The 12659-nt window shown below is 37.3% G+C and overlaps 1 protein-coding gene across 1 annotated transcript in view; it reads right to left on the bottom strand.

The window, feature by feature from the left end:
- The window catches only part of HECW2 (HECT, C2 and WW domain containing E3 ubiquitin protein ligase 2), a 125481-nt gene that overhangs the window by 68072 nt on the left and 44750 nt on the right, over positions 1-12659 (bottom strand). Inside the window, exons 5-7 of the mRNA XM_063318046.1 lie at positions 7572-7741; positions 6081-6223; positions 653-753 (exon numbers count right to left, since the gene is read on the bottom strand). Coding sequence (XP_063174116.1) covers positions 653-753; positions 6081-6223; positions 7572-7741 — 414 coding nt within the window. The remainder of the gene's footprint in view (positions 1-652; positions 754-6080; positions 6224-7571; positions 7742-12659) is intronic.

Here is a 12659-nt window from a genome sequence, read left to right as displayed (position 1 = left end):
TCTATCCAGCAGGTTACATCCTGTGATGATACCTTTAAAATTATTAAACAACATCTGTGTATCCCAAGTCAAGTCCTTGAAAAGGACTTGATAGGTGAACAAAAATGCCAAATCCAATCTGAAGATCTGGCTGACTGTGTGACCAACCATAATTCATTACAAATCTATCCAGCTGTTAAATGAAGAGGCCTTCATTTAACATGCTGCACTGTGAGAGCTCATTTATCTCACCCACGAGATAGGGCCAACTCATGAATCACTCTCAAACTATAGAATATAATCCCTTGGATGCTGCATCCCCTTCTCCCACCCCACTGCCTTTACAAGAGCAGCCAAAGTACATCTTTTTTGCCAGGCTTTTTACTGTTTGTTTTAATTATTTTTCCCCCAAAACTGTATATACAGTATTGTATTCTTAGTTCAGCTGCCCTCCCTATTGGACTGAATTTAAAAAAAGTAATTTTACTAAATAATAATTAAATATTTGGATATGCGGATGCATCTCTTTGGTACTTACCACTGCCATAAGCATTAAACTCCGAAGTTAAAAATACAAATTAATTAAAAGTTTGTCTTAAGACTCTCTGAAGACTATTTATCCAATTATAAAACTCTAACAACAAATATGTCGGTACTTATTTCAAAATCTTACCTTCATGAACAGAAGATGTAATCTCTACCCTGAACTGAAGACAGCCACTCACGTGGTCTGCTGGCAGTCTTCTACCAAGGTTATAGCTGAGAACCTGGTCTCTGCAAAAGGGAATCAAGTATGAATATTTCTACTATGCCTTCTGTAACTTCAATATGTTTTGACTAGAGTTAAGCCAAAAGTGGGGACTTTTCCCACACGTGTCATATACCACCAATCCATCACCCCATTTGTTGGATTTGGGAGGGAAGGAACACACAAGAACGCAAAGCTGATAGTGAAGAGAATATCCTATATGACTGGAGCAATATTATTATTTTTCACTGTTAAAATTCCAGGTGCATTGCAGCAAAAAAGATACTCTGATCAAACTGAGGACAATGACCAGGAAGCAGACTAATATGCACGTTATCACTGGTGGTATTCGCAGTACTTGCACTCAGAAACAAATATCAGGATTTCATAACGTCTGCCTCAGGAAAAGGAATGTGATTTTTACATTTTACAAAGTTCTTCTCAAATTCAGATAAAACTTCAGCTGATGAATTCCTAGCCTCCATTACTCTTTCTAGCTTCCCTTTTCGTACCACAGCAAACATACAAAACACTTCCTGTGTGGGATGATGTTGATGATGATGATGATGATGATGGATCTAGATCCATTACAGTTACAGATAAATCTGTTTTCCCAACATAGAAATCCCCATTAGGGCTGTGTTGCTGTGCTGAATAGAAGGTTTTAGTGCTTACCAACAAAGCATGGCAAGACAGGGAACATGATTATCTCAGCAATAACTCAATGGGTTTCTTCTTTTTGCGGTACTCAAAGTAGAGCCAAGTGAAAATCACTACTGAACTGTGTGTATGCTCCCTCCCTCCCTCCCTCCTTCAAGGAAGTGTTGACTCCTGGTGACTGCCTGGACAAGTCCCTGCAGTTTTCCCACTGCCTCCTTCCTAGGGCTGAGAAAGAGTGGCTGGCCCAAGGTCACCCAGCTGGCTTTGTGCCAAAGGTGGGACTAGAACTCTTGGTCTCCTGACTTCTTCCCTGGTGCCTTAACCAGTACACCAAACTGGCTCTATTAACAGTATAATACTATGATAAAAAGAATAACATGCCCTTGAGTAGACCCAGCTCCCAATGGTTAGATGGACACATCCATGCAGTTCCCTTGGCATCAGTTACGGAAGTGTTTTGCCTTCTTTCAGTTATTATCCTTGTTTTTAACTTCTTAATCTAGGCTACACTTACCAATGATGTCATGTCCTACTATTTATTAGGTCTGACCCTACTTAACTTTTGAGCAAAGACAGGATTGGCCAGAGGCTGGCACCTGCTGATCATACCACACCACATATATAGTTTGTGATACTTGATTGGTTAGATACATATTTGGTAGGAAAACCTTTGCAGAAAGATCAAGTGCAAAATAAAAGTAAATGAGAGTGACAGACATAAAAAGATAAAACTGATTAAAATAATTTGGTGTTTGTGTCTAGCACCCCAAATACATGCTTGTGTGAAACAGGTTTACCCACTGAAAATTTCATGAAGCATTAGTTTAAACACTCCAGGTTCTTACAACACAGAGAGGGCAAAATGCCTGCAACTACAATCATAGAGATCAAGATGAATGATTTTTTTTTAAATAACCTTTTTTTAAAAAATCAAGAACAATAAGGTTGCATAATTAAAAGTTTCAGCATCTTGTATAAATATCCCCTTCCCTCATGGCTCTAATAAAGATATTTATCATTTCCTCATCTAAACATCTCACATAATTTTATTTTGGATGTAGGATGTAACATGCATATGTTTTCTCATGCATATGACCACCAGTGATATGGATTGGCAGAATACTACACAATATTTTATTTAATTCAGTCTTAGGGAGGAGCATGATGTTTAACAAGACACCTAGCTACTTCTGATTTTCAGAATTTTTCCAATTTCCCCACAGGGAATCTTCCCAAGGCATTTGAATCAGAGTTGCTTCTAAAGCAGTGTTTCTCAACCTCGGCATCTTTAAGATGTCTGGACTTCGACTCCCAGAATTCCCCATGCTGGCTGGGGAATTCTGGGAGTTGAAGTCCAGACATCTTAAAGATGCCGAGGTTGAGAAACACTGTTCTAAAGGTTAACAACTCTATGATCAAGCCTGAAAACTGTGGGAGATAGACTAAGACACTGCTACATTTTACTGGATGGTTTAAGCTCTCGAATTCCACTAATATGCCGTGCCTTGCATAAATGTTGGGATCAGAGCAAAGGTTAGTTGATATATTATTGTCATCATTCAGGCTCCCGATTCTCTCAGGAGATGGCAAGTACTGTACTGCAAACAGCCCTTCAATGTAAACTTTCTACAGTATGTGATTTGGGCTGTTTGTTGTGATTTGGATGTATATTGTCGAAGTGAAATGCCCACTACCTCATGGAGCAATTTCATGTGACCACAAGATGGCAGTCAAAATCTGTAAACTAAACCAAACTCACTGGTATCTGAGAAAAGCATTTTGTGGATATACAGTATAAGAATCTCTTCCCATTAATCTCTTTTTAAAAACATGAACCTTAGAGCCAACTCCAGTCAGGTCTTATTAATGAGTATTTCAGTATTAAAAATACTGTGCAGGAAGAAGTCACCAGCATCAGCTTACAGATCATAATAATGTTCTAGCAAACAGTACTACGGAAAAAGAGCGCAGAGGTAAACATTCTGGATCTTAATACCATGTGAATGATTAAGTAATATCCGAAAATTTGCCTAAATTAATGATGATACTGTAGCATTCAGTAGTGTGCAAATTTATTAAAAACACCTCTGTTTGACTAGTATTTCAGGCTGGAATACAGTTATTGAAGCAAAAAATATTGTAACATGAAAAAGAGTTTAAAAATTCAGACGATTTACTTTTTAAAGCATCAGCATGGTATTTTTTTTCCCCTAAGGCTGTGACCCAATTTTTAATGAAGAATCCCGAATGTTTTAGAAGACAATAACATCTAATTGGCTCACTGGGACACTCATTTTACAGGCCAACACAGCTAAAGTAACCTGTTCTATCTTTTCAGAGCTGCAATGTATTTTTCTTACCTGTATCAACACCACTTGGAAAAAGCTGATAATTGTTTTCAAACTGAATTTGTCTTTATCCATATATGCAACGTGTTATATTGGTGAGAAAATCTGTGGAAAAGGAGCCATTTGTTTACAAGGTGGTTGATTCTCAATAGTCATGCAATAGCATGACAACACTGTGATGAACTAGACTCTTTGCAGAACTGAGGACAGGCAATATATACACATGCCCAGATGTCCTCCGGAGGATCATGAAGGAGTTGCACCAAGCCTTTGAGTGGCTGCAGCTGTTTCACAACTTCAGAAAGGAAATATAGAGTGGCATTTCACTTACTGAGCAGCAAAGTGCTTGTTAAATCACACGCATGTGTACACACACACACGCATGCATACAAGGGAGTGTGTGTCTGATTAGATGCCTACTGACAACCAAGTGAAGTGTTCCACAGACTTCAAAATGTTCTGAGTGTTGGAATTATCAGGGATCAACTCAGCATTGTCTCATAAGCATAAGGGGGCCTCTCTAATAAACACATCTCTATTGTGCTTGTGGGATGTCACATGGGTCACCTGATTTCCACTTCCTCCTCCTTTTTGGGTTTGGGGATTAACAATCTCCATTACCCTTCTGGCACACATGCAAGCAGGAGGTGCTGCGGGCAGCTCCACCCCCTACCATCTCGCTTGCACACACACTTTCTATTCCACATAGAAAGTGTCTACAAAGAACCAGTGATGATTAAGTGCTTTCTACTATGAATCTACTTGTATCCAGATCTACTGAATAAATATAAGCTATCTCTATTTTCCTTCATCTAACTACAGTGTGAAGACTGGATTTACTTCTGAACGTAATTAAGCTTAATGTGCAAGGTCCTCTTTTGGTTCACTCTTCTACTCTGAAAGATTGCTGTTTGCTGCTTGGAGTTCTTTTATTAACCTTAAAAAAAAAAACTCCATCACTGAGTCAGGTTCTTCAATTTCCTAGTAGAAAGACACAGATCTGGACTGTATTCCCATTAGCCCCATTCACTGGGAATTTTCTTTTACCTAAATAAAAAGTGGTATTACATAAATAACACGTTAACATGCTTGGTGTAGTCAATCTACCAAATGCAATTCAGTAATTAATTAAATGTGTGCCCACGTAAAACTGTGTGTGCCAAATGTGGTGAGGCAGCATTCCACAAGCCTTATGGGAATTATGTCAATCCCTTTAATGACTGCAGCTCATCCCCAAAGAGAAGCACAAACAGCACAAACAGCAAAGCAGCTGTGATTCTGAGCAAGTCACAATAGGACTAACCTGCCATGCTTGAAAGGATCTGGGTGAGGACCTTCCTATTTCGGCAGTACACTGAATAGGCTTTGTATGGCAGTACTCAGTAGCCTGGAATTGCTTTCTGACTTTATCTTCTGTGTATGATATTTGCCATTGTTATCAGTTAAAGTACTGTCAGTATGACACTTCATATTCTCTGTTCAAGCCCTCTGCTAATTAGTATGTTGCTTTTTCAAAATTTTTATGTAGGTATTTTATCTGACACATTAGTTTTCAACATATGATCATTCCCAGTTTGACGTGCATTATAGTTTTTCACTATATTTTATTTTATTTTTATTTAATTTTTGCAAATTTTTATCACCGCCCATCTCCCCCCAAAGGAGAGACTCTGGGCGGTTTCCAATAAAAGTAAAATTTAAAATTAAATAAAACTATAAATAATGCATTAAATATAGATATAAATAGAAGATAAAAATATGAAAAGCAGTATACAGCAGCATGTCTTTAAACAGACTCTTAATGTATATTAAACTTGAACATCAACTAAGTTTGATTAATGCCTTGCTCTACATGGACAGTGGTTTAAGAAGCAAATTAACTTTATAAAGGTATTGAACTGTTGATTGGAAAAAAGTAATTCAAAGCTCACAAAATATCTGTAGAGAGAATGGAATCTATGTTTATATTAGTGTTGTTCTAACCTTACTGAATTTAATTGCATCTTTTCATCAATAAAAGAATAATTTAAAACGTAAGTTATATTTACAGTGTGTGTGTGTGTGTGTGTTAGAACTGCATAAGGAACAAGACAATAATGTTCTAAATAAATTTGCACACTACTGTATGAATCTGTGTCTTACAATTCAGCACATTTTAATTTTAAAAAGTTGTTAAAATGGTATATGGGGGACTGTGAGGAAAGTGTGAGACAATATATAACAGAAAAACTTAAGAATTTTAAATAAAATAAATTCACACAAATATTTAAGTCTTTTTGAGGGAAAACAATCTTCCCTTTCCTTCAGATAGGCTTAAAATGAATGAAGAAAATGTATTTGTTTACCCTATTGCATGTCTTTCCAATAGTCTCTGCACCGGTATAGTGAGCTTTCCAAGAAAACGCTTGATGATAGGACGACTTTTGGCAAATTTATCTTTGATTTCAATTTCCAAGACATCAGTCAAAAGTGCTACAAAAGAATATTTCTGCAAACATAAAATATACATATATATGTATATTCATTTCATAACACAAGCAATGGAGATCAAATATAATATCTATTATTTGCTCAGCAGTATTTTAAAAGCTTTATTTCTATACAGACATGAACTACCATGATCCAGATTCCACAAATATCCATTGAAAACTGTTTGAGACCATTTTTGAAGCAGAAAAGGTGTGAAACATTCAGCCACAAAGACTTCACATAGGCATGGATCTAGTTATTCCTTGGAAGAGTGTGTCTACATTAGAACATTGTATGTTTTGTCACCAAAGTTCCCCTAATGATTGTGAGCGATGTACTTTCTGAGAATAAAAAGTGGTACCAATCCATGACACTCCTACAGCCATTCTTCATGATTAGGATTAGGCTCTCTTGTTGGAATGAAGTGTTTCATTTTCTCTAAACATAACATTTTTCATAAATGACAAACAATTCCATTTTTGTCTCATCGGTTCACAGAACATTGTTCCAATAGCCTGCTGGATCATCCAGGCAGTCTCTGTTGAACCTCAGATAGGTGGCAATATGTTTTCTGGGAAACAGTGGTTTCTTGCTCAGTATCCTCCTACATATACCACTCTTGTTCAGTGTTTTACTTATGGTAGGTTCTTGAACACTGACATCGGATAATATAGGAATCGCCTGTTGATCTTTTGCCATTATTTTGGAGTTCCTTGCTACCTCCCATACTGTACACCTTGCACTTGCAGTGATTTTTGTCTGATGAACACTTTTGGGAAGAGTGACAACGAGGTTGTGTTTTCTCTATTTGTACATTATCTCCCTACTTTGGGCTGATGGAGGCCAAAGTCTTTGGCAATAGATTTATAGCCCGTTTCAACCTAGAAACACTGCCACTTTTTCTGAGATCTACAGAGATTTCTTTTTAACAGGGCATGATTGATTTCTACAAACCTGTGTCATGACAAGCATATTCCAATGGTGGCACCCAACAGTAGGGAAGGGCCTCTCAAACTCCTACCTGATTGACTTCTGACTGCGTGGAACATCTCACTCAATTTACCCCCTTAAATCTTAGGGCTTCACATATTTTCTCCAATAGATCGTGAATGTTGGCTCCATGTATTCAATAAAAACATTTGGACTTAGCAAGCTCTGATCACATTGTAGGTCACAATACTGCAGGATTACAGATAATTGTAATGGGTTCACAAACCTTCTCTTACCCCTGTATACCACTTAAAATTGATTCTTGCATCCTGCTTCTGTGTCTAATGTGAACCAATGAGCAAAAGCAAGAACATGCCAATCTGGTACCCTAGTATTAGCACTATAACTTTAAAGTTTTCTTCAAAACTATTTATTACCTCTCTATGCCAAATAGGATTAGTCGTATTACTGATGATATTGGACCGCCTTTCCTGCCCGTGGTGTGCAAATGTAGGAAATGTTTTCTTTTTTCCAGGCTGAATGGACATCTTTAAGTAAGGGTCAGGATTGAAGAACATTCCTTTTTTAAGTCCAATGGCCCGAATATCTTTAAAATAATAAAACAAGAAATACATCAAGCATACTTGTTAAAAATTATTTTTCCAATTTACCATTAAGTGTTCCAACAACATAACACTTTGCTTTTATATAGAATTTACTGGTCACACTGAGCAGGGAATTGTGAAAGCTGAATAGATAGCTGGATGACATCATGTTGGGCAATTCTACAGCAAATTCACAGCCCACATTAAAATTGTTTATACCAGTGAGGTGGTGATTAAAAAAATGAACCATTTCATGGACATATTAGTGTTCTACGTGCATGCATGTCAAACCCATTCAAAATGATGAACCAGCCACTATGACATCCTAGTTTGAAAACAAGTCCCAAACTGGGCTGTGCCCATTAGTTCTTAGTAATTTGTGCTCATACATCATTCTTCACAGTGGGGAAGAAGCTAAATTTGCAGAACAGGACCAAAAGAATAAGGAGAGCTATCAGTTAAAGGTAAACTTTGATTGCGTTCAAGTCTTCAAAAAAAATGACTGGAATCATTATGCATGAGCTGTGTGCATGCTTTTTGCCATACAGTTCTAGAAAATAGCCATAGGTCCTTGAAGCTTCAATGAGTCATAGTTAATGGGTTGTGGAAGTTAACAAAAGAAAACTAGGGACTAACATAACTAATCTATTGGTCAAGGATGAAAAATCTTGCTGGAGATTAAAAGGGGAATGGAAATCCATTTTGACCACACAAAATTACATGAGAGAGATTTTGGCTCTAATAAATGGAACCCATAGACCCAAAGCAGCAAGGCAATCAGTTTCAGCACGCAATAAAAGCTATCTGTGATGTCAGAAAACCTTTATTATTTTGTAATGTAATGGCCAGAAGCTACATAAAACTTATTAGTATAGTAAAGTCTCACTTCAACTCTGTATGTTGATATAGTTCTGTGTTACTATGAAATAAAACATAGATGCAGATGTAAAATCTTGGAGATCCTATAGCAGGTTTATTTTTTTCATCAAGCAATGCCATATACAAAAGATTTTCTGTTAAACCAGCAATTTGGAATTAATTTCCCCTTTTGGGGGAGATAGGCAGTAGCAAAATTTGAAAAATAAATAAATAAATAAATAATCTAGAAAGTATGCATCCAATCAGTTTTCTCAGGGAAGTGCCAACATTTTCAGCCTGAACTTCTGTAGCAAAGATGTTTATATCTATACTGATAACAGCTGTCCTGCAGTAGTCCTAGAAGTAATTCATTACACTGAAATGAGAATGTAACAGCGGATAAATGGAGCCTCTCTCTAGAGACACTTGCCAGAAGAAACAAACTGTCCATTAAAAACGTAAAAAAAAGTTTTCAGAAAAATTACAGGATTATTTTACATGTATATTAAACATTAATCTTCCAATTCCATCTTTCAACATGTTTAAAAACTGGAGGCAGAATTTTTGCAATGGTGTATGTGCTTAAACTTTCAAAACTACATATTGTTTGCAAAGGGATTATATAAACAGACACAAATGAGTAAGAGCAGCAAAAAGTGCCATGTATATACGGCATTTGCTAATTTAAAATATTTAACTTATTTAACTTAAGCACCCACTACTTGCAATTTGAGAATGCTTGCAGCATTGTGACTTAAACACTATTTTCTATACAAATCAACCATTTCATTGGCTGTTTTGCAAGTTCTGAGTGGAGCTATGGCATTATACCTGTGCATTGTACGAAGTACAATATAAAGGTATCCAGGGTTTTCTTTTTTTAATTTCAATGTTGCCATCTTTACTTTGAACAAATTATTATAGTGGAAATGTTTTGGAGCAAGGAGACCATTTCTGCAGCAACCCGAGCAACCGGAACGCTCTGGCTCACCATCTCAGAAAGGCTGCTGGGGTTCACCCCTTCCCTTAAGTCAGAGTTGTCTGACCTCTCACTATATCTATAATGGTGTTTCTCAACCTTAGCAACTTTAAGGTGTGTGGACTTCAACTCCCAGAATTCTATGAGTTGAAGTCCATACAAAGCTGCCAAGGTTGAGAAACACTGATCTATAACATCACATCAATGTGGCGTACGACTGCTGGCCTCAGAAAACATTATCCATACTGGGGAAAAAAGGAACTGGGTGAAACAGTCAGCCAAGACAACTTTGGGTGATAGCCAGTTACATTTTCTTGGTGACAAATCGCTCCCTTGCACCAGGCAGGGAAGAGCAATTCCCTCCCTCTGCAGCAACTTTTCACATGTTCTTAACAGCTGCTTCACTGGAGAGATTTTCAGAGCAGAGTTTGGGGGAGAGAGGGGGCTGGGGAGGGCACATAGAAGTAGATGAGAGATCCTCAGCTCTGCTCATAGTGGGCACTGGAGAGATGTGTCAAAATTTGCAATGGCATCTCCTTTGCTCCCCCTTCCCAGCTGTTACTACTACTTCTTTTTTCTTCAATTCTTGCTTGAGCTAAAATGCCTTGCTATGAAATTGGAAGGGGAGGGGAGCTTCCTTCTTCCAATTTTTCCAGTGACATACTAAGCATTCACCTTTCTACAAAAACACATAGACAAGGATTTTCTGTTTACTCTTAGTGAAGATGCAGGCTAGTGAAGCTGCTGGTGCTTCACCAGCTGCTGGTGAACCAACTTGACATATGGGTCTCTTTCTCATTTGTGGGACCCAAGACATCTCTGTTTTCTGCAAAACTAAAGGCACCAGTCTGCTTTGAGAAAGAGGTATTTTAGGCAAAAATTACTTCCCTGAGATCTGAATCAAAGGTGTCTGAGTAAATAATTTCTCAAAATGAAGACAGGTATACATTTGACCGTATCATCTTACAGTTGGTTTCTCAAATGAACTTATTGTAAACTCACTTTTACCAGTTTTGCACACCAACATAAAATTTGACTTACTATATCATAAAATGAACCATGAGATATTTTGAATTTTGTTAATAGCTTTCAGTTTAAAATCCATCCTGTTTTTTTCACATATAAAGTAACAGTGGCATAATGTTAGCTTTTCTAAATTTGCAGTTGCCTTTCATTTTTCAGATCACTAGACAGCTCCTAAAAGATGTATCTGCAACTTTCGTGAGCCAGGAGAGAGGCTCCAACAGATCCCAGGAACAACCTCAGAGCTCTCTGTCCAGAAGAGTGCAGTGCTAGGAACAGCTAAGATACTGCGCAGAACCCTCAGACTCCCAGGCCTCTGGTAGAGGACCCGAGGCTGAGGAAGACAGACCACTCATAGGGGTAGGAAGGCAATTTTTTTAAACAGGAAATCTACAGAAATGAAATAGAATTATCTGCATCACATTTTACCAGGTAAGTCACTTTCATATTTATGGAAAGAAATATTTATATATCGTGTGCATTCATTTGGATATTATATGTGAATGTAACAGTTGTTCAGTATGAGTGTTAGATGTGATTGGAGCAGATCAGTGAAGCAGAGCTAAGCTGTGGCCAAAATCATAGCAAGAGAAGCTGAAAAGTTAATTACACAAGAGGCAGGGCTTTGAGGCCAAAACATTTTCCCAGAACACTTTTTTCCTAATATGTTATTTGTCAAAAACTGTTTATTCAATGGAACTTTTAGACCAACTCTTCTAAGGGGAAAAAAAACAGCTGGAACTGGAGATTTGAGAGAAAAGAAGTGCAGGAGATACCATATGCAGGCACTCCCCAACTTATATGACCTTTCTGTTCGAGAAACCTTATGCAACCAAATTTTGCAAAAGTTGGTATTCATTCATGCCCTGCACAACTTTATATTCCACATGTAATGCAAAGTATTACACACTCTAGATGTGGCTTATGGAAACATTTTCATGAAGTTGAATTTATGCAATTCAGCTTTTACATTACCCATGGAGCATCTGTACTAATATTCACCCAGAGACACACTGTCCTTAGTGCAGTATTTTTATACTCATACACACAGAGACATAAATACATAGATTCTACACAAGATTTTACTGCGACAACTACTTTTTCATGATCATGCTAATGTTTACTTTTACAACCTTTTAAATATAGCAAGATAGACAGAAGTTTTAATTCAAAAACATCAACTTTTGCTGATATATAAATCCTAATAAAGTTTCAGACTCTAGGCCAAGCTGTCACAAACCCCAAAACTATTTTGAATGATTCCAGAAGAACAATTAGACATCTAAACATGGCAGGCTTCTGCAGTTTTTCTGCTAGTAGCTTGAACATATTAGAAATGAGGTAAAAGAGGACTTCTGGTAGAAGCATGGCAAGCTAAACACATCTCCGGGGAGAGCAGAGACAACGACCATGGCAAAGACCGAGGAACCAGTGAGTAGACTAGTTCATCAGGACCTCTCCTTACAAGGAGAGGGTGGAAGATTGCCCAAATGTGCTCCAGATGGCTGTTCCTTGCAAGAAGACCACAGGACAGAAGTCTCCCGCTCAGAGTCCCTCTTTGAGGGGAGATGGGCGGTAATATAAATTTGAGAAATTAAATAAATAAATAAATAAATTTAAGTGCCAGGAGAAGAAGAGATAAATAATCAAGCTTGCAACCGTTGTGGAGACTTTTGAAGGACACTAAGTTCACTAGCCTCACTTCTAATCACTTTCGGAAATTGCTTACCTAACCATCTTAAAGCTATTAGAGATCTTTGGAATGACAAGTTTGAAAAGCCAGCTTGTATGTTTATTTCCTTTTTCTTTTCTTTCTTTTTTCACGTTTTCTTTCTTTGCACTTTTTATTCTTTCTGTTTACTTTCCTTTCTTTTTCTGAGTTCAGTTTATATTAGTTTTTATTACTGTAAATAAAATCTTCAAAAAATATTATATGTATAAAAAAAATTAGGCAAAAGAGATGAAAAAAGGAGGAGCCAATCAGACATACACCTAGATTTGTTGTAGTGTTCAATTTCCAAAGTCTGAATCCCATCAAAGTTGGTACATAGGAGACAATT

Source organism: Candoia aspera, chromosome 1 (genome assembly GCF_035149785.1).
Source record: "Candoia aspera isolate rCanAsp1 chromosome 1, rCanAsp1.hap2, whole genome shotgun sequence".
Lineage (NCBI taxonomy): Eukaryota > Metazoa > Chordata > Lepidosauria > Squamata > Boidae > Candoia > Candoia aspera.
This window is presented reverse-complemented; position numbering and strand designations above follow the sequence as displayed.